This window comes from Staurois parvus, unplaced genomic scaffold (genome assembly GCF_062004578.1).
Source record: "Staurois parvus isolate SC_StPar_1 unplaced genomic scaffold, SC_StPar_1.0 ptg000090l, whole genome shotgun sequence".
In the NCBI taxonomy this organism is placed as follows: domain Eukaryota; kingdom Metazoa; phylum Chordata; class Amphibia; order Anura; family Ranidae; genus Staurois; species Staurois parvus.
The window spans coordinates 824,844-847,227 of NW_028317886.1; the positions used below are offsets into that span (position 1 = coordinate 824,844).

At 40.3% G+C, this 22,384-nt stretch overlaps 1 protein-coding gene across 1 annotated transcript in view; it reads left to right on the plus strand.

Moving 5' to 3' along the window:
- The window catches only part of DDX60 (DExD/H-box helicase 60), a 186,578-nt gene that overhangs the window by 62,306 nt on the left and 101,888 nt on the right, over positions 1-22,384 (plus strand). Inside the window, exons 14-19 of the mRNA XM_089670348.1 lie at positions 7,802-7,971; positions 10,744-10,893; positions 11,307-11,456; positions 14,337-14,456; positions 17,224-17,319; positions 18,313-18,428. Of these exons, the coding sequence (XP_089526474.1) occupies positions 7,802-7,971; positions 10,744-10,893; positions 11,307-11,456; positions 14,337-14,456; positions 17,224-17,319; positions 18,313-18,428 (802 nt within the window). The remainder of the gene's footprint in view (positions 1-7,801; positions 7,972-10,743; positions 10,894-11,306; positions 11,457-14,336; positions 14,457-17,223; positions 17,320-18,312; positions 18,429-22,384) is intronic.

Consider the following 22,384-nt stretch of genomic DNA (forward strand, 5'->3'; position numbering starts at 1 on the left):
AGTTGCACTAAATACAGCTAGATAGAACAAAAACAGTGTCTGTCTTCAATTCAGGTTTCAAAGCAACAAAATGTGATTATTTTAAAGGGGGGTGATACTTTTCTATACCTGCTGTAAATAATAATCTAAAGTGCTTAAATCTCTTCCCTACTAAACAAAAATACAAGTTTAAACATTTAACATTCAATAATTCATAGAAATGTTGTTAAAAAATTTGCTGAATGCGGGGCACTTCCACTTTCCCGTACCAGGAATCTGCATTTGAACTGCTTTGCCAACAGCGTCCGGGCACCCCGGGCCTTATTTCCCTTCTTTATGCAGCTTTGAACAGACACTCGACGCATACTTCTTTCATTTGTTGTTTAGCGGGAGCGTGACCTGGGGGCAGTTGTGGATCTGGAGGACTGGAATAGGGCCTGGTCGCTTATAGCTAAATGTTCATTTAACCGCTTGCTGCCCTGCCACTGTGTATATACGTGTGCAGGGCGGCAGTGGAGCGCAAAACCACGTTTAAAAACGGGTTCCGCGCTCCCGACACTTTCGCCGGCAGGGGGCGCGCGCGTGCGCTCCCGCCGACCCGCGGGTGACACGATTTGATCCAGGAGGGATCAATCATTAGATTTCAGCCAGTGATTTCTGGCTGAAATCACATGATCGGTCCCTGTCCTATCCTGTCCTGTGTTGACATACACACAGGGCAGGATATGATGTCATTCTTCTCTGCCTGGACACATTCCGTTCCAGACAGAGAAGAAGACATCCAAAAAGTGAGTACACAAACACTACACTACAGTTAGAACACTCTAGGACACATTTAACCCTCTGATCGCCCCCCCTCCCCCCCAGTTAACCCTTCACTGCCCTGTCACCAGTGTCACTGATCAGTGAAGCGATTTTTACTGATCAGTGTCTCTGGCGACTTCCGATAGAGTTAGCACCCCTCCCAGATAGCGCCAGATTGCCCGCCAGTACACCAGTAATCCTGTTTAACCCCTTGATCGCCCCCCCCCCTCCAGTTAACCCCTTCACTGCCCTGTCACCAGTGTCACTGATCAGTGAACCAATTTTTACTGATCACTGTATCAGTGTCGCTGGCGGCTTCCGATAGAGTTAGCGCCCCTCCCAGATAGTGCCAGTTTGCCCGCCAGTACACCAGTAATCCCGTTTAACCCCTTGATCGCCCCCCCCCCCAGTTAACCCCTGCACTGCCCTGTCACCAGTGTCACTGATCAGTGAACCAATTTTTACTGATCACTGTATCAGTGTCGCTGGCGACTTCTGATAGAGTTAGCGCCCCTCCCAGATAGCGCCAGATTGCCCGCCAGTACACCAGTAATCCCGTTTAACCCCTTGATCGCCCCCCCCCTCCAGTTAACCCCTGCACTGCCCTGTCACCAGTGTCACTGATCAGTGAACTAATTTTTACTGATCACTGTATCAGTGTCGCTGGCTACTTCCGATAGTGTTAGCACCCCTCCCAGATAGGGCCAGTTTGCCCGCCAGTACACCAGTAATCCCGTTTAACCCCTTGATCGCCCCCCCCCAGTTAACCCCTTCACTGCCCTGTCACCAGTGTCACTGATCAGTGAACCAATATTTACTGATCACTGTATCAGTGTCACTGGCGACTTCCGATAGTGTTAGCGCCCCTCCCAGATAGCGCCAGACTGCCCGCCAGTACACCAGTAATCCTGTTTAACCCCTTGATCGCCCCCCCCCAGTTAACCCCTTCACTGCCCTGTCACCAGTGTCACTGATCAGTGAACCAATTTTTATTGATCACTGTATCAGTGTCGCTGGCGACTTCCGATAGAGTTAGTGCCCCTCCCAGATAGCGCCAGTTTGCCCACCAGTACACCAGTAATCCCGTTTAACCCCTTGATCGCCCCCCCAGTTAACCCCTTCACTGCCCTGTCACCAGTGTCACTGATCAGTGAACCAATTTTTACTGATCACTGCATCGGTGTCGCTGGCGACTTCCGATAGTGTTAGCGCCCCTCCCAGATAGCGCCGGATTGCCCGCTAGTACACCAGTAATCCCATTTAACCCCTTAATCCCCCCCCCAGTTAACCCATTCACTGCCCTGTCACCAGTGTCACTGATAAGTGAACCGATTTTTACTGATCACTGTATCAGTGTCTCTGGCGACTTCCGATAGTGTTAGCACCCCTCCCAGATAGCGCCAGATTGCCCGCCAGTACACCAGTAATCCCGTTTAACCCCTTGATCGCCCCCCCCAGTTAATCCCTTCACTGCCCTGTCACCAGTGTCACTGATCAGTGAACCAATTTTTACTGATCACTGTATCAGTGTCGCTGGCGACTTCCGATAGTGTTAGCGCCCCTCCCAGATAGCGCCAGTTTGCCCGCTAGTGCACCAGAAATCCCATTTAACCCCTTGATCGCCCCCCCCCCAGTTAACCCCTTCACTGCCCTGTCACCAGTGTCATTGATTACAGTGAACAGATTTTTACTGATCACTGTATTAGTGTCACTGGTGACTTCCGATAGTGTTAGCGCCCCTCCTAGATAGCGCCAGTTTGCCCGCTAATGCACGGGATTTTTTTTACCAAAAACATGTAGCAGAATACATTTTGGCTTAAATTTATGACTAACTGAGTTTACGATATATTTTTTATAGCTGAAAGTAGAAATATTGTTTTTTTTCAAAATTTTTGTGGTTTTTTTGTTTATACCGCAAAAAATAAAAAGCGCACAGGTGATCAAATACCACCAAAAGAAAGCTCTATTTGTGTGAAAAAAAGGACGTAATTTTCGTTTGGGTGCAGCATTGCATGACCGCGCAATTATCATTTGAGTTAGTGCAGCGCTGTATAGCAAAAAAAGGCATAAATTACAGTATCTATACCATAGTTTGTAGACGCTATAACTTTCACACAAAGCAATCAATATACACTTATTGGGATTTTTTTTACCAAAAACATGTAGCAGAATACATTTTGGCTTAAATTTATGACTAACTTTGAGTTTACGATATATTTTTTATAGCTGAAAGTAGAAAATATTGTTTTTTTTCAAAATTTTTGTGGTTTTTTTGTTTATAGCGCAAAAAATAAAAAGCGCACAGGTGATCAAATACCACCAAAAGAAAGCTCTATTTGTGTGAAAAAAAGGACGTAATTTTCGTTTGGGTGCAGCATTGCATGACCACGCAATTATCATTTGAGTTAGTGCAGCGCTGTATAGCAAAAAAAGGCATAAATTACAGTATCTATACCATAGTTTGTAGACGCTATAACTTTCACACAAAGCAATCAATTTACACTTATTGGGATTTGTTTTACCAAAAACATGTAGCAGAATACATTTTGACTTAAATTTATGACTAACTTTGAGTTTACGATATATTTTTTATAGCTGAAAGTAGAAAATATTGTTTTTTTTCAAAATTTTTGTGGTTTTTTTGTTTATAGCGCAAAAAATAAAAAGCGCACAGGTGATCAAATACCACCAAAAGAAAGCTCTATTTGTGTGAAAAAAAGGACGTAATTTTCGTTTGGGTGCAGCATTGCATGACCGCGCAATTATCATTTGAGTTAGTGCAGCGCTGTATAGCAAAAAAAGGCATAAATTACAGTATCTATACCATAGTTTGTAGACGCTATAACTTTCACACAAAGCAATCAATATACACTTATTGGGATTTTTTTTACCAAAAACATGTAGCAGAATACATTTTGGCTTAAATTTATGACTAACTTTGAGTTCACGATATATTTTTTATAGCTGAAAGTAGAAAATATTGTTTTTTTTCAAAATTTTCGTGGTTTTTTTGTTTATAGCGCAAAAAATAAAAAGCGCACAGGTGATCAAATACCACCAAAAGAAATCTCTATTTGTGTGAAAAAAAGGACGTAAATTTTGTTTGGGTACAGCATTGCATGACCGCACAATTATCATTTGAATTAGTGCAGCGCCAAACAGCAAAAAAAGGCCTGGTCATTAAGGGGGGTAAATCCTCTAGGGCTCAAGTGGTTAATACGACCACGCTGGAGGCGGCATTCAAAGTATTGTTTCGTTGGTATTGGGTTCTGGTTCGTTTGGCCCAGGCTAACCCTGCCTGCAATGATCGATGCTTTCGGGGTTGTGGCCATCGTGGTGATGTATTGCATATCTGGTGGTCATGCCCGAGACTGTTTCATGTTTGGTCTCCTTTTCACCTTGTTTCATCTTTCCATATGGCGGGATGCTCAGTATGCTTTGCTTCTTTATCCCATACCGGGCCTCTTGGCTGATCAGCAGAAGTTGGCTTCCTATTTGTTTTTGTCAGCCACTAGAACAATTGCTCAGGCCTGGAAGAGCCGTTTGTCCCTCTCCAGGGAGTGAAGGACCGTATGACCACTATGATGCTCAATGAAAAGATGTTGAGTATCTGCAACGACTCCCAATGTAAATTCTTGAAAATATGGGAGCCGTGGTTGCAATATGCCTTTCCCATGCTCACCCTGGCTAATCTGGGGATGTGATGTTGTTCGGTATTGGCGCTCTAGGACCCCTGCTCTTGGTTTTGATATCTTTTTTCTTTTGTACTCCTCCTTCTTTTTCTTTTTTTGTTTGTTTTTGGTGTGGCAGTGGATAGCTGCCTTTAGTTTGAGTTACTGTCGGTATTATACTAATGTTTTTGTCATTTATGTGCCATTGATAGCCACTGCATGGGCGCACCTTTTGCTCTGTTGGTGTTAGAGCACTGTTTTTACTATTTTTTTATGTGCAATTGATAGCCCCTGTGTGGGCCTCTCTTAAACTGTTTAAATATTAATAAAAAACATTGAAATACAAAAAATGTGCTGAATAAAAGTCCACAGTAAATGCTCAATTTATACATCCGTGATAAGGTGCTTAGATGAAATTAAGGTGCTCTGAATAGACTGGTGTTCCCCCTCCTTGAACCGCACTCACCAATAATCCATGACCCATTAGTTTGAAAAAGTGGGTCTACATTTGCTCTATTCCTTTGCAGGGCGATATGCACCTTCCTTTTTAAAGTTCTTTAATCAGATATTAGGTATGCCAATGATCTTTCCTCCTTCACTCCAGGGATACATACAAAGGATAAAGTAAAACCAACAATAAATACATACAAGGGAACCAGAGAAGCAGCCTCAAATAGTGTTTTACCACTTAATTAAAATAATGAATTAAAAATGTAATGTGCTTATTATAAAATGGCTTTCAATATCATACAAGCATACTCGCATTAGCTCCTGCGTTCCACAGATTGGAAATGAAGTACTAGAAGTGACATAAGAGGCTCTTCCCAATGCGTTTCGTCACTGTGACATCATCAGGAGTAGCCTTTTTTTATCACTTTACCAATAGGATATGTACTCAGCACTGCACTATATTAACTGGTTCCTGCCACCCTATAGCAGAACTACTGCTACAGGACTGCACAAAATCACGTATACAGTATATACATGATTTTGCATTTCCGGGTAGGGGGCACGTGCACCGCCCTACCCGTGCCACCATTGGCAGCTAATACATTAGTATTACATTATTAATAAATACTAATAGTTAAAAAAAATAAAAAAAATACAGTATATATTTGCCATTTGTAGACACTATACCATTCACTTAAACCAATTAATTTACATGTATTGGGATTTTTTTTAGCAAACACATGTAGCGGAGTACATTTTGGCCTAAATTTATGACGGAATTAGATTTTTAAAATTTTTTTACTGGATATGTTTTATAGCAAAAAGTCAAAAATATTGTTTTTTTTTTCAAAATTGTCAGTATTTTTTTGTTTATAGCACAAACAATAAAAAATGCAGAGGTGATTGAATACCACCAAAAGAAAGCTCTATTTCTGGGAAAAAAAGGACATAAATTTAATTTGGGTGCAGCATTGCATGACCGTGCTATTTTCAGTTAAAGTAATGCAGTGCCGAATCACAAAAAATGGCCTGGTCAGGAAGGGGGGTAAATCCTCTGGAGTGCAAGTGGTTGAACACTCACAATGAATAGATGTGGACCAGATGATCAAAACACCTCCATTTTGCAACATAGGCCGGTCCCATTAGCTCCAGCTGACTCATTTACTAAAATCTTTACCAACAGCATCCTTTTTTCGGTCCCTGATGCCGTTCAAGCAGGAATGTAATGAAGAGGGCCCTACAATTCAAGCTATCTCTTATAAACCCTTGCTTGAAGAACCCTCTGTCATGTTCCTTAAGTTTTTGACACACTGGAAATGAGGTCTCCAACTTGAACTGACGTCAGAGGAACGTACAAAAAAAACTTTCACTCTCATACAAATCCTCTATTTGCAGTAAATATTAAGAAACTGGCTATAAAATAGTTCCACTTTGGTTTCCCTATCACTTTGGTTTTACAAGATTGAGGACATTAGGGAAATATAGAGACCAACTGGTGTGTTAAGGGTTATGGAGGAGAAAACCCATAAACTGTGGTTCCATTGGACAGCATATACCTTCACTAAGGAATTCCTGCAAATCCTAGTGAGTTGAATTTCATAAAGCTCATAACCGCTGTTTGGTGCTTCTAATATTTACACCTGCCTTTCCAGAACAAGCACATTGTTTATGAGAAAAGTGTAGATGGGCAATTAGTCGTGATATACCACTGGACAGCTCAATAGAGTTCCCCTTCTTTGTGGCTTCGGGTCCAGGAGAGCAGTGACTTTCCTTTTCTCGATCCCCTACCCCCCCTTTTTTTTCTTTTTTAGGCCTAAACCCCGCATACTACATTTAGATTACAGGGAACTCTGGCCTGTGATTATTATCTCAATGTGGTAAATTTCATGTTGAAACAAGTGGTGCATGCATTCCTGTATCATATCATCATTCAAGGAACCCTGAATGATGAAACTTAACCACATGGTGGCCTGAATTACAAAATGTTTTTTTATTTTTTGTATATTTGTGTTTTGTGTCTTTCTTATTTGTGACTTTAATCTTGTATACCTGTTTTTGTACAGATTGGTAAATCTTTAATTAATACTGAATGCAATAAAAACTAGAAAAGCTACAATTTCTGGGGAAATTGTTCGAAGTGTTCTTGCCTCCAGCAGTAGTCTACAACTGAAGTGGGCGGAGTAACTGGGTAAAGCGAAGAGCTTTATATTGTGAGAATCACAAGACCCAGACTTACATTTTGATGCATAGTATGTCTCTGAAATATTAAAAATGAAGGCACAGTCGCAGTTTAGAAATTGCCCTTCAAATTTGAGGTGTCTAGAGTGCAGTTTCAATGAATGTCAATGGGCAGCGTGAGTTGCAAACAAATGGTCATATTGTGAAAACTATCAGGACTATGGCTTAGCCGTGGACATTTTTAGTGGCAGCAGGGATAGCTGAACGTTTTGATATAAGATTTGTGTAGGTGGGCTTGAAAATAAGGGAGTGATGGCAGTTTAGAAATCATGTCCTGATTTTTCAGCTCACACTCTAGCTTTTGTCAGCTCCCACTCTAGTTTTGAACATTCCGCCATTCATTCCTATGGGACCAATTTCACCACAAAAACGCCGATATTTTGTGAACCATTTGGCGAAACGTTCCACAAAGTAATAGCACACCAATCGGGAACAATCCGCATGTTTCGGTATATTACTGTCTATGTAGTGTAAAAACTGTGGGAGGAGTTAGGGTGGTAAATTGGGCTATAATAATAAGAATATATATGTGAGATAACAGTAAGTGGTCTTGCCATGCAAGAACACTTAAAAAGCAACACCACAGTGTGAAACTCTTTGTACAAATTAACATGGACAACAATTCTAATGACATATTATAATAAACTGCTGTTTTTCTTCCAATAAAGAAACAAGAAATCAAAGAATTGTTGTGGAAATCATGAAGCTAATACAGGCAATTGTTAATGATAACCAGCATGTGTCACAAAGGGAAGAGCAAAAAAAGGTGTCTCCTTTTCTTATTCACTTAGGATTTGAAAACTTAGCCCAACAACTGCAGAATCCACAGGTAATTAATTGTCTTATGTAAGTTAAGACTTTAATAGGTTTTTACTGTGTAGTGACATTGGTGGGCTTTCCCCCTGGGCAAAAACTGTCGTCATGGCTCTGAAATTCAGCTATGATGCTTCTACCATTACTGAAGGAATTAACTCATTCAATTGTGGTTTGTAACATGTCTGTATCTTAAGTAGTGATATCCTTTAATACAGTTATATTAGTTTGGCACAAATCCTGGGTTTTCATCTGAATTTCACCTGATTTGAAATAGTGAGTTCTAGTCCAAGGAAAAGTAAAGTAGATGTAGCACCCTAGCACCCTCCTAGAGAGGTTGCTAGCATGGTTAGATAAATTTAGTTCTGTTTGGCTCCTCTGTAATCAGTGGAGCAGTTTGCAGTTGCTTTTGGCTGTTCTGGACTTCACTGGCTGCATTATTGATTGTTTTCCCCTGCCTTCTGGAAGATTCTAGAATGTAGTGGGCTGGAAGAGGCAAATCAGTGCCCTGAATATTTATGTTGTCTCAGTCAGTCCCTGGGGGAGGTTGCCCAGTAGGTGGCTGGGGAGTGTTTAAATAGTCTGGAACCTTGGGCAGCCCTGCTCTTGACCAGGAGAAGTTCCCTGCCTAAAGGGCTGCTGCCCTTCTAGGCAGTCCAACTGAAGTTCTACATGTGTTCATCAGGGTTTCAGCTAGGCTAATGCTGGAAGGCCTGTCTTGCTGAAAGTTTCTGGAACTAATAAAGGGAGGATATGGTCTGGAGAGTTCACAGGAGAAATGTCTGGCTGATATTGGAAGGAGGCATCCAAGTATCCATGGACATTATGAGTACAGCCTTGAGTGTAATATATTAGTGACTGCTTTCTACCACTGTCCCTTGTGCATCAGTGCCAGTGCTTACTTGGGCTTGGACATTTTTTTATGATGTCTCAGTGGTGCTCATTCCCTCAGCTGCTACTAGAAGGACTGTACTAAGAAGCTTTGACAAAGTGAAGAGTATCCTCCTTTTACTGTACGATGTTGCTGGAGTATCCTACAGCTCCCTGCACCCCACCCAAGTTTATTTAGCAATAAATCTCAAAAATACAACCCCATAGACTGTTCATTGAGCCAGAGTGAGTGACTGTGCTTTGTGCCTGGCTGCCCCTGAACTAATCTAGGAAAAGAACCTGTGGCAAATCAGTGGGCCCTTTTAGGGGTGAACGCTACATACAGAAGATCCTTTCTGATCCTTTAAAACAATCAGATATTCATCAGATATTAACAGGCAGTTATACATTGTGCATTTAGAAGCACATTCAGCCTTTGACGTGATATCTTGAATCTGACTAGAACTTGCTCCTGTGAAAGTCTGTTCTACAATATTACTTTTTCTTGTTTGTTTTTCTTAGTTTTTTTCTGCAAAGTATCTGTCCTCTTTTCTACTAGGCATAAGGAGTGCCTTTCTGTCTTTTGGAATATACCTAAAGTATACAAATTTACATCAACATACCCTATATGGATTTTTTTTTTATTTATACAAAGTGATTATAAGCCTCCCTAATTTAGGGCCAGTGTCAGTGAGCTATGGGTTGTGTCAATGAGCTTCCTTTTGATGTCATTTTGATATCATTAAGAATTTGACAGGTACATTTGACTTACAGTAGACCTCCTTCTGCCTTTTGTATTCTCATAGACTTATATAGTGATAGAATAGGTTTTCATACAAATAAAAGCCCATTGCCTCCAGCCCTTAAAGCAGAACTATACTCACCTTCTCCCCAGCACTGTGGTGTCCTGGAGCTCCTTGCTGGCCACTGTCATCTTTAGCTGGATTGGCTGATTACTGATTACTTTGACCGAGACAACGTCAATCCTGTGCATGCAGGGCAGTTCATTTATCTCGGCATTGCTAAAATTTGTGCAAATGTTCTGCATTAAAATCCTGCCTGTTTGTCAAATGTTTTTTTTTCTTGCCTAAAGTTCTTCTTTAATATTAATTATAGCAATTGCATTTCAACAGCATTTTCTTATGTTGCAGCACACAAATTTCAAAATTTATTCAACTTTTTAGTTCTGCTTAAAAGTACATTAATTGGGTTGAAAACCATAGAGGTGATTCACTAAAGGAATAGAGAATGTTCACTAAAGTTAGTAAATAAGATGAAGATGTTTTAATTTAAAGTGGTTCTAAAGTCTAAGCATTTTAAATCCTAATGCATTCTATGCATTAAAATGAGAAATTCCTGTTTGCTCTCCCCCATGTCCCTAAATACTTACCTGACTCCCCCCATCAATCTAGAGCTGTCCCCAGCTGCATCACTATTCCTTCTCTTTCTGAGCGTAGCGGGGCCGGGCTGCGCTGCACTTGGGAGTGTGCCCGGACAGGTGCCCCCTTTGCACACAACTTGCTGAGGGGTAGGGGACCACTGATAGAGGAGGTAGGGGACCACTCTGTGCAATACCGTTGCACAGAGCAGATAAGTATATCACCTTTTTTAGTATTAAATAAAAATGTGCCTTTACAATCGCTTTAAGGGTAACCAATCTGATAGAAAAATTTTTTTTTTCATTTCCCTTGCATGTGATGGGATATTCAGAGTAAACACAGATTTACCTTATTTACTATTGTTCACATGGTATAGTGAACATACACATTTCAACATTACAGCCTTTGCTTCTTTAATAAGTCAAACCTGATGTGTCTTTCAGGAGACTGCAAAAAGGTAGCCTTTATTCTGTGTATGAATTTTTTCTAAATAGTGGAAGATTATGTGTTTTTCATGTAGATCTGGATTGCAATTTCAGGTAACCAGGGCTGAAAGTAGAGAGAGTAAGTATGCAGTTGGAATTGGGTCATCTCGTTTCCAGATGCAGTACATGGGTCCACATTTAAAAAAAGAAGACAGGACAGATCCAGATCCAAGGGTTCAGCATTTTATACCAGATACATGGCAGGTAGGTTTGACATATCCAACTAAACAACTAAAACCTTTCTTACACACTTATTTAATTTGTATGTTTAAATATTTACAGCAGAAATATTCAGCCTGCAGGTTAGGACCCTTTTTATGTTCTTATCATGTGTGTTTGGGGATCTCAGATTGCCAGATTTGCTTCCAAAAGTAAAGCATCAGAGTGCCTATTTTTCAGGGTTTTAAAGCAAGTGAAAATGTGACTTCTGTTATTTCAGTGGCTACTAGTTCTGGTCTAACTCCAGATCAACATCATTATTAAGGACAAAGTATTTTCTAACGTACACACTTATTGCACTTTAGGAATCTGTGTGTGACCATTACACTAGTAAAAGGCTACTGCAGAAATTTAGCTGAATTATAGAGATAACTGTTAATATAATTTTCTTGGCTCAGAGGGAACTCCTTGATGTGGTTGACAATAATGAATCTGCTGTAATAGTGGCTCCCACCTCTTCAGGAAAAACCTACGCCTCTTACTACTGCATGGAGAAAGTATTGACTGAAAGCAATGATGGAGTTGTCGTCTATGTTGCTCCTACTAAGGTAAGGTTTGGCACTTAAAGTGAATCTGTAAAAAAAAAAAGAAAAAAAAACAGTCTATGTAAACAACCACAGGTGGATACTGCCGTTATTACTCCTGGAACACTTTATGGACCTTGATTTGTGCACAGTCATGGACCTTGCTCATCCATGTCTTCATGGACCTTGCTTTGTGCACTGGTGCGCAGTCATGTTGGAACAGGAAGGGGACATCCTCAAACTGTTCACACAGTGTTGGTAGCAGGAAATTGTCCAAAATGTCTTGGTATGCTGATGCCTTAAGAGTTCCCTTCACTGAAACTAAGGGACCAAGCCCAGCCCTAGGAAAACAACCCCACATCATAATCCCCCCTTCACCAAACTTTACACTTGGCACAATGCAGTCAGGCAAGTAACGTTATTCTGGCAACGCCAAACCCAGACACATCCATCAGATTGCCAGACAGAGAAGGGAGAGTTGTCACTCCAGAAAACACGTCTCCACTGCTCTAGAGTCCACTGCACTTGGTGATGTAAGGCTTGGATGCAGCTGCTCGGCCATGGAAACCCATTCCATGAAGCTCTCTACACACTGTTGTTGTGATAATCTGAAGGCCACACGAAGTTTGGAAGTCTTTAGCTATTGACTCTGCAGACAGTTGGGGACTTCTGCACACTGTGCACTTCAGCATGCACTGGCCCCGCTCTGCCATTTTACATGCCCTATCACTTTGAGTTGCTGTTGTTTCTAGTTGCTTCCACATTGTTATAATACCCCTAACAGTTGACCGTGGAATATTTAGTAGCAAGGAAATTTCACGGATGGACTTATTGCACAGGTGGCAACCTATCGCAGTACCACGCTTGAATCCACTGAGCTCCTGAGAGCGACCCATTCTTTCACAAATGTTTGTAGAAGCAGTCTGCATGCCTAGGTGCTTGATTTCATACACCTGTGACCATGGAGATGATTGGAACACCTGAATCCAATGATTTGGAGGGGTGTCCCAATACCTTTGGCAATATAGTGTGTGGATATATATATATATATATATATATATATATATATATATATATATATATATACAGTTGCAAGAAAAAGTATGTGAACCCCTTGGGATTACGTGGAGTTTTGCATGAATTGGACATAAAATGTGCTCTGAACGTCATCTAAGTCACAACAATAGAAGAACACAGTCTACTGAACATAATACTACACAAACATTAGATGTTGCCATGGTTTAATTGCACATAACATGTAAACATTCACAGTGCAGGGAGGAAAAAGTATGTGAACCTTTGGACTTAATAACTGGTTGACCCTCCTTTGGCAGCAATAACCTCAACCAAACGTTTCCTGTAGTTGCAGATCAGACCTGCACAACGATCTGGAGTAATTTTGGACCACTCCTCTTCACAAAACTGTTTCTGTGTAGCAATATTCTTGGGATGTCTGGTGTGAATCGCTCTCTTAAGGTCATGCCACAGCATTTCAATTGGGTTGAGGTCAGGACTCTGACTGGGCCACTCCAGAAGGCGTATTCTGTGCTGTTGCAGCCATTGTTTTGTTGAATTACTTGCATGCTTTGGGTCATTGTCCTGTTGCATCACCCATCCTCTGCGGAGCTTCAGTTGGCAGACAGATGGTCGTACGTTTTCCCACAAAATGTCTTGATAAACTCTGGAATTCATTTTCCCATCAATGACAACAATCCGTCCAGGCCCTGAGGCAGCAAAGCAGCCCCAAACCATGATGCTCCCTCCGCCATGTTTTACAGTGGGGATGAGGTTTTGATGTTGGTGTGCTGTGCCTTTTTTTCTCCACACATAGTGTTGTGTGTTCTTCCCAAACAACTCAATCTTGGTTTCATCTGTCCACAATATATTTTGCCAGTAGTGCTGTGGAACATCCAGGTGCTCTTTTGCAAACTTCAAACGTGCTGCAATATTCTTTTTTGGACAGCAATGGCTTCCTCCGTGGTGTCCTCCCATGTACTCCATTCTTGTTTAATGTTTTCCTTATTGTAGATGTGTCAATAAAAATGTTAGTATGTGCCAGAGATTTCAGTGGGTCTTTAGCTGACACTCTGGGATTCTTCTTTACCTCATGCAGCATTCTGCGCTGTGCTCTTGCAGTCATTTTTACAGGACGACCATGCCTAGGGAGAGTAGCAACAGTGCTAAACTTTCTCCATTTGTAGACAGTCTGTCTTACCATGGACACATGAACATCAAGGTTTTGGAGATACTTTTGTAACCCTTTCCAGCTTCATGCAAGTCAACAATTCTTGATCATAGGTCTTCTGAGAGCTCTTTTCTGCGAGGCATGGTTCACATTAGACAGTGCTTCTTGAAACCAGTAAACCCAACACAGGTGTGTGTTTTTTAAGGGCAGGACAGCTGTCAGCAACACATCCAATATCATCACACTGATTGGAGTCAAGGTTGGCTCACTCCTGGCTCCAATTAGCTCTGGGAGAAGTCATTAAGCTAGGGCCTCACATACTTTTTCCTCCCTGCACTGTGAATGTTTACATGTTATGTGCAATTAAACCATGGCAACATCTAATGTTTGTGTAGTATTATGTTCAGCAGACTGTGTTCTTCTATTGTTGTGACTTAGATGACGTTCAGAGCACATTTTATGCCCAATTCATGAAAAACTCCACGTAATCCCAGGGGGTTCACATACTTTTTCTTGCAACTGTATACACATTGTATATACAGTATAAGAAACAATGTAATAAACAATAATAAAATGGCAATTCAGTGGTCCCTTCTTGTGGAGCACAGCTTTTGGCTTGCATATAGCAGATTATTTAAAATGTACACTAGAATATTTAATAAATGTAAAAATAATTGTGACCTACATAAATACAGCACACTGGTTATTTTACATTCTAGGCTCTTGTGAATCAAGTTGTGGCCATGGTAATTAATCAGTTCACCAAAGATCTACCAAAAGGACTTGCATTATGTGGCGTGTTCACAAGAGATTATCGATGTGATACTCTGAACAGCCAGGTTAGTATCATTTGTTATTATTGTGGAATGACATTTCAAGAGGAACTACATTACACATGGGCAAACATTGTACTTAAACCATACCTTCCAATTTTCTGAAAGGATAAAGAGTAATGAATTTTACCATACAGTTTGTAAGCAAAGGATGCATCTCAGACATTACCCCATTTACACAGATCACAAAGATCTAATAGGCAGAAAATGACTGGCTAATTGAAACATGTTTTTGACCTATACTTTTCCTTCATATTGTTTTTTTCAAAATACTAAATATAGAGGTTGTGTAAAAGTTTTAGTGCAGCGTAACATGAAGTAGTAGTAGTCGTAGTAGTACATTTTGTACACATCAGACAAAAAAACAAAACAACTGAGACTGCAGGAATAGAGGAATTTGTTTTCGTAAGAGGGACAGTCTGTTGAAATGAGGGATGGTGGGAACTAGACTTAAACTTCTCAATTTTGGGTAGAATAGCTTTTAATGGCAAGCCATGCAGTATCCTCTTTATTGTAAGTTTACCTAAAAGAGATGTTTTTTAATAATCTGACCTGTACTTTCTTTGCATGACAAAGTTTGCTGTCACAACAAATGTTTTAACAGTCATAGTTTGTTATGTCAGCTACATTGAGAGGCCTCTGCAAGGCTACATATCTTTGGTCAAATTTCTCTGATTGGAGTAAGTCCTATATATGGCAAAAAGGGAGCATAAAGAGTGTAAAAAAGCCACAGATGGGGACTGGGAGCTGTCATCCAATAAAAAGTGCTTTATGTCAATCATATTTATGAGAGCCATTTTGATTCAGTGAGTGAGATTTATCACTGGGAAGTGGTGGATCACAAGCATTCAGTTTATTGGAAAGTGATTTTTTTCTACAATCCGGTCTATAGATGGACATTATTTATTAAGCACATTAAGAACACTGTAGAGGTGTGGTGGACTAATTTTTGGGAATTTGTGAGTTACATTAGACTATTACACATATTTACACATAATGTTACAATATTTATTTTAATTATTGATCACTTAGTGTCACCTTAAATGTATAATTTATTGCAGATGTTATGGGATTATGTGGTTGATGTAAAGGGGGCAGAACTGATCTTTTTTTGTGTTTACTGTTTTAGTTTCACACTATGTTGTTTAAATTGTAAACTTATACATGTTTTTCTTTTGCACTGGGTGATTCAATACACCCCCTCTAAGGCGCATTGTTGAATGATTTTAGATTGCCTAAATTCCTACTTTCAGTTCAACTAAACAGTGAAAGGGATACTAAACCCATTTGTACATGCCTTGACATATAGGTAGTGAAAAATAGCATAAAAATCTTCTGTAACTCTGTAATGTGATCATTCTCCACTTCCTGTGCAACTCAATGAATAATATGTAGTTGGAGCCTGTTCCTTGCTTGTGATGAGCTCTGCACACATCACTGCATGATCCTGTCCTTTGCTCTGGGCCACACAAAGTTCATGGGCGCTCTGGTGGCCACAAAACTATTTGTAAAAGAAAAAAATCATATAAATATGAATAACATTATTTTAAAAAACCCAAATAAGTAATTATAATTTATTTACTTGAAAACAAAATTCTTTCATATCTTCTCGGCCATCCCACGTGACATTCCTGCAGTCTTGTGAGGCAGCTTCAGAATTGTGATTGATAATGGCTTCTCCTTGTCAGCCACCCCACGTGGCACTCCTGAAAGTGCACTTCTCAATATAGGAAGTACTGCACTATCAGTCACAGGTCTAGAGAACTGACTGTAGGAATGTCACATGGGGTGAATGAGGAGATAATAAAGAATTTAGTTTTCATGTAAATAACTGGTAATGAAACTAAACAAGCATTACTCTCTACTATGTTTTTTTTTTAACAAACGTGTACCACTTATGGTTATGGAAAATAGTTTTAGAGCCAAAGAGGACAAATACATTTTTGGGTTTAATGACGCTTTAATTGTTGGCATACACACATGCATGAAAGTGACAGGTTTTCTTTTATAACTGCTTTTATATCATTTAAAAGCGTCTAATCGTGTTTATAAGCGTTTGCAATTTTTTTTTTAACTCTTCCAGTTGCCAATGCTGTCCAGAGCCTTTTTTCATCATGAAAAATGCATGCAAAGAGTTTTCAAGGTGCTCAGATGGACAAAACACCTAACACAGGATGTTCCTACCAAGCTTGTCACACATTGTAATGACCAATTCACACCTCAGCCCTCTCACACCCTTGGAAACAAAAGATATGTTAATGTCCATTCACACCTCAAATTCCTCATGAAGACCCCCTGCCAGGTGATCTTAATGACTCACTCCACCAGACACCTTCCCACCCTTGGAAACAAAAGAAAAGTTAATGAGCAACGCACACCTAATTATCTCAACACATACTGCTGTCTCTGCTTCTACTGTGTGTATTTCTCTGAAATACTTAATAATTTACCACTTTTCAGTGCATTCTGGGAATTTGGGAGGTTCTCCTGTGCTTATCTTTAAAAAATGCTTCCAAACGCGGCTAAACAGACTTTTTTAACCTACGTTTTCCAGCAGTCAGTTCCCATCGTTCAGAAATGTCCCTTGTATATGGGGCCTAACCCTATCCAAGTTTAGCCCCTTACTAAACAAAACACCCAAGCCCATTGACTTGTTCTTGTGTCTGGAAAATGTTTCCTGGCTGTGCAGAGCTTAAGGGGGACCCAAAACTCAGCAGCTCCTGTGGGGTTAGCGCTACATGTGTTTCTATGTAATATGTTTTTGTTTTTGCAGGTGTTGATAACAGTGCCCCAGTGTTTGGAAATCCTTCTGTTATCTCCACATCGACAGGCTTGGGTGAACAGGATCAAGTATATGATATTTGATGAGGTATGTTGCTCTATACCGCTGCACTGGGTGTAAAGATTGCTGGAGCATAAAGATTTTATATTTCAGTGTCAGGTGATCAGAACTGATAGTTTGTGGTGTAGATCTCCATGAACACAGAGCAGTGACTTACTCCAACATCACACTAGACCTTCCTGTAATCCTAACACTAACTCTTCATTATAAAATCTAATCCCTTCTTTGCATGCTCACCTCTTCTATGTTTTAACCATCTGCAACAACCTTTCTGCATTGAAAATACGACTGCCAAGGTCCAGTGGCAGAATCGTCTGTGGTCAATTTAATGGGAGTTCTAGTAGGGGGTCTGCTGGGGAATTGAGGATACTGTTTCTATGTTCAGGCATATTGCAAGCTTAAAAAAATATGTAGTGCCTGCACAGTTGATGTCTAAATAAATGGGCAGCACAGTGGCTAAATGGTTAGCACATCCACCTGGCAGTACTAGGGTCGTTGGTTCGAATCCCAACCACGGCATGTTCTCCCTGTGCCTGCGTGGGTTTACTCCAGGTACTCCAGTTTCCTCCCACACTCCAAAGACATGCTGGTAGGTTAATGGGCTCCTGTCTAAATTGTCCCTAGTATGTGTATGTATGAATGTGAGTTAGGGACCTTAGATTATACACCCCTTGAGGGGTTAGGGACTGATGTGAATGTACAATATATATATATATACAGTATGTGTAGAGCACTGCGTAAATGGACGGTGCTATATAAGGACCTGAAATAAATACCCTCTCACTCCTAGCTCACACCCTTGAGATTCGCTGCACAAAATTAAAAAATAAAATTAAAACACACAAAGCACAATATTTTAATTTCATATTGTGTGTTGTTGGAGCACTGTAAAGATTAATTTTAAATAAAAGCATGCATTTAACAGAAAAGACCATATCATAAAGAATCAACATGACAACTCTGATACCAATAAATTGTTAGCTTGATTGGAAATATTAGATTTTTTCTTTTTTATTCCAGGTGCATTGCTTGGGAGGAGAGATTGGAGCAGAAGTCTGGGAACACATACTGGCAATGGTTCGCTGTCCATTCCTTGCATTATCTGCAACAATTAGCAATCCAGAACACCTAACTGAGTAAATGTTAATTTTTTTAAATTTTAGCCATTACATTCTGTGATCCTTACTATAAGATGCATGAACTATTAAGGTGATAATAAGAAACAGAAACAAAAATGTAAAATATTGCAGCGTACCAATTATTAGATGTGATGGCTGCATTAGTCTGTTATTTTTCATCTTCTTTAAATAGGTCAAGTTGCCCAGAAAAAGTGGCAGTTAGAGGGTTGAGACAAACCATTAACACTGACAGGGGTACTTACAATGGTCAAAATGTATTTATATATGTGAAAACTTTATCCCAAAAGGAAGAAACTGTTTGCTGTAACCGTCTAAAACGTATTAACTTGGATTTAATTTGCTAGTCAAGTCGGTCTAAATTTGCTAGTGCATCTAACATCCTCTCCACAGAATGACAATGCTGCTGTCCAAGGGTGTCTCTGCCCACACAGCCAAGTGCTGTAAATGAGTACTTACAAATCCCAGCAGCCTTAGTGGCTGTGTGCTTGTAGTTTTCAATGAACTACCACTGTGGAGCGCCGTGGTAGTTCATTGAAGCTTACTGTCAGAATATCTGTTTGACCGTACATCCCGTACGACTAGCAGATATTCTGACAGGTCTGAAGGACACCTGCATGGCATCAGTGATCTACTGATTGCTGGTGCAATGCTTTACAGGCTCCTTTGGACAAAAATAATAAATGCATTTTTTTACCTGCAAAAAAATGTGCATTTATTATTTTTGTCCAAAAGGTGAACTTATCCTTAAAGTGGAGTTCCACCTGAATAAAAAAAATAAAAGTCAGCAGCTACAAGAACTGTAGCTGCTGACTTTTAAAATACAGACACTTACCTGTCCCTCGGTCCAGCGTTGTCCTCACAACCTCTGGTTTCACCAGCCGTCTTCTCTCCCTGTGTGGGCACCTGGCTGTGACAGTTTGTGGCTTCACAGCAGGGTGCCCACTGCACATGCGTGACAAGCGCTGACCTTTGTGAATGTCCCCGTAGTCTTCTGGGACCCGTCACGTGTCCCAGAAGACTATAGGGAGGGAGAGTAGGATGACAACTTTCACTTCCGATTGCCTATGCACTCGCAGCGGAAGTGGGAGCGGGTACCTGTCAAATTTGGGTACCCGCTCCCCCCCTGCTCCCCAAAGGTGCCAATCCTTAATGGGGAGCGGGGGACAAAGGCTTAAAGCAGAACTTCCCCTTTTAGGTGGAGCTGTTCTTTAATAAAGATGTCATACAAAATCAAGTAAAAGCAATGATGAGAAGATGTGAAAGATCTTAGTGTTACTTATGATGGTCAGGCTGTCACCCTTCCTACCACACTCAGAGCAAAGATGTGTACATTTATTACTTGTCCCTAATCTATATGAGGGCCAGGCTTTGGACCTGTGTCGATGCATCAGTTTAGCATGGGTTTGAGATGGTTCTAAATTTCCTTCTTCGAGCAGGTTTTGTGTTCCCATAGACTTGTATGCGAATGCAACCCTATGTCTACTCTAACTGTAAATGTTAAGCCAAACGTGGCCTTTATTTTGTAATGATTCAGTAATTTATTTACCAAATGCGGATTTGTTTAACTATATGTAGGTCTATCTGGCCCCTATGTGGCAAACAAGCCACAAGCTGCCTATGCACACACTACTTGTAAGTTAGTTTAATCATAATTAACAAGTGGATTATACAGTATCTCTCTCTATCCATTAAGTCGTGTCCGACTCTTGGCGATTGCATGGGCCGTCACTCTCCACACTTTCCGGTCTTGCACCTTTCTTATTGGTGATACATGCTTAGGCCAGTGTTCAATTTCATAGCGTCCAACCAGCGTGTTTTCGGCCTTCCTCTTTTTCTCCCCCTGCTGACCATACCAAGTAATGTTGCCTTCTCTAAGGAATCAGATCGCATCACATGCCCAAAATAAGTCAGCTGTAATTCAACTATCTTTCCTTTTAAAGTTATTCCTGGTTTAACTCGCTCTAAAACCTCTCTGTTGGTAATCTTTGCTGTCCAGGGTATCCTTAATAGCCTTCTCCAGCATCATAATTCTAATACATCAATCTTCTTTCTATCAGCTCTTTTCATAACCCAGCTTTCACACCCGTATGTTGTTATAGGGAAAACTAACGTGTTTACCAGCTTGCATTTGGTGATGAGGCTGATATCCTTACTTTTCCACAATTTGTGCATACTTAGCATAGCGTTTCGACCTAATGCGATCCGTTTTTTACTTTCAGGAGCGCAATCTCCTGTTTGGTTTATCATAGATTCTAGAAAACAGATATCCTGAACACATTCTATTTCCTCTTTATCAATGTATATTTTGGTTGTTTGAGTTTTAGATGTTGTCATGATCTTTGTTTTTTTGATGTTAAGACGGAGTCCCATTTTTGCACTCTCCTCCTGTGTTTTTGCTATCAGGTGTTTCAGGTCCTCTTCTGTTTCTGCCAGTAAAGTTGTATCATCAGCATATCGAAGGTTATTAATATTCCTACCACTGATCTTCACCCCAATTTCAGATTCTTCTAGATCTAGTTTCCTGATGATGACCTCTGCATACAGATTGAAAAGAAAAGGGGAGGGAATACAACCTTGTCGTACACCTTTTCAAATGTTAAACCACTCAATGTCACCATATTGTGTCTGAACAGTAGCTTCTTAGTCGATATAAATTGACCTTATTAACTGTACATGGTGCATTGGCACTCCCATTTCTTGCAATGCTTTCCATAGCTTGTCATGTACAACACAGTCGAATGCCTTGGTGTAATCAATGAAACACATGTAGATGCTTTTTTGATATTCATTACATTTTCCATAATCCAACGTAGATTAGCAATCTGATCACCTGTACCTCGACCTCTTTGGAAACCAGCTTGTGAATCAGGTAATTCTCTTTCAATGACTGGTCTTAGGCACTGTTGAATAATTTTTAGCAAGATTTTGCTTATGTGAGGAATCAATGCAATTGTGCGGTAATTGTTGCAGTCTCTTGAATCACCTTTCTTTGGTAGAGGAATAAAAACTGATCTTTTCCACTCTTTTGGCCACTTCATAGTCTCCCAGATTTTCTGGCAGATTTCTTTTATCACTAGTGATGGGATGGGTCTTAGCAATTCAGCTGGAATAAAGTCAATTCCAGGAGCTTTGTTGTTTAATAGCTTCTTCAGTGCCTATACTACTTCCTCATTAAGTATAGCTGGCTCTAACTCTACCGTCTCCCCAAGTACTGGTTATATGTAATCATTGCAGCTCCTCTGCATATTCTTTCCATCTGCATTTGATGCCTTGCTGATCAATCAGGATTTTCCCATTCTTGTCTTTTATTGCTCCTTTGCGAGCAGAAAACGGAATTCGAGCTTTCTTTACCTGTGCAAAAAGATTTCTGGTATGGCCTTTTTTACCATCTTCTTATAATTTCCTGCACTGTTGATCCCAGTCCTCTTCTTTGTCTTTCTTTGCTGCTCTTTGAAATTCTGCATTCAACCTTCTTACCTCAACATGGTCCCCAATTACCTTGGCTCTTCTTCTTTCATCAGCAATTTTAATTGTTTTTTTCCGATAGCCAGTCTCTCCCTTTTCCTGTTTTTTTATAAGGTATATGCTTAAGTGCAATTTGATTGATTGTTGATTTTATATCATGCCACAATTCATTTGGCTCCTTTTGCATCATGCTGAGGAGTTCTAAACTGTTCTTAATTTCAACAGCATATATAACTGGAATTTTTGAGATGTCAAATTGTTTAGGTGCGGCCTTTTTTTTGATGTTACAGAATTTCGCTTTGATGGATGCTACAAGTAGTTCATGGCCAGAACCACAATCAACATCAGGGAATGTTTTTATGGCTTGGATTGAACTTTTCTAATGTTGGTTGCAGAGTATATAGTCATTCTGATTGCAATGTTGTCCATTTGGTGATGTCCATGTACAGTATACAGTCGACGTTTAGGCTGCATGAATGCAGTATTTG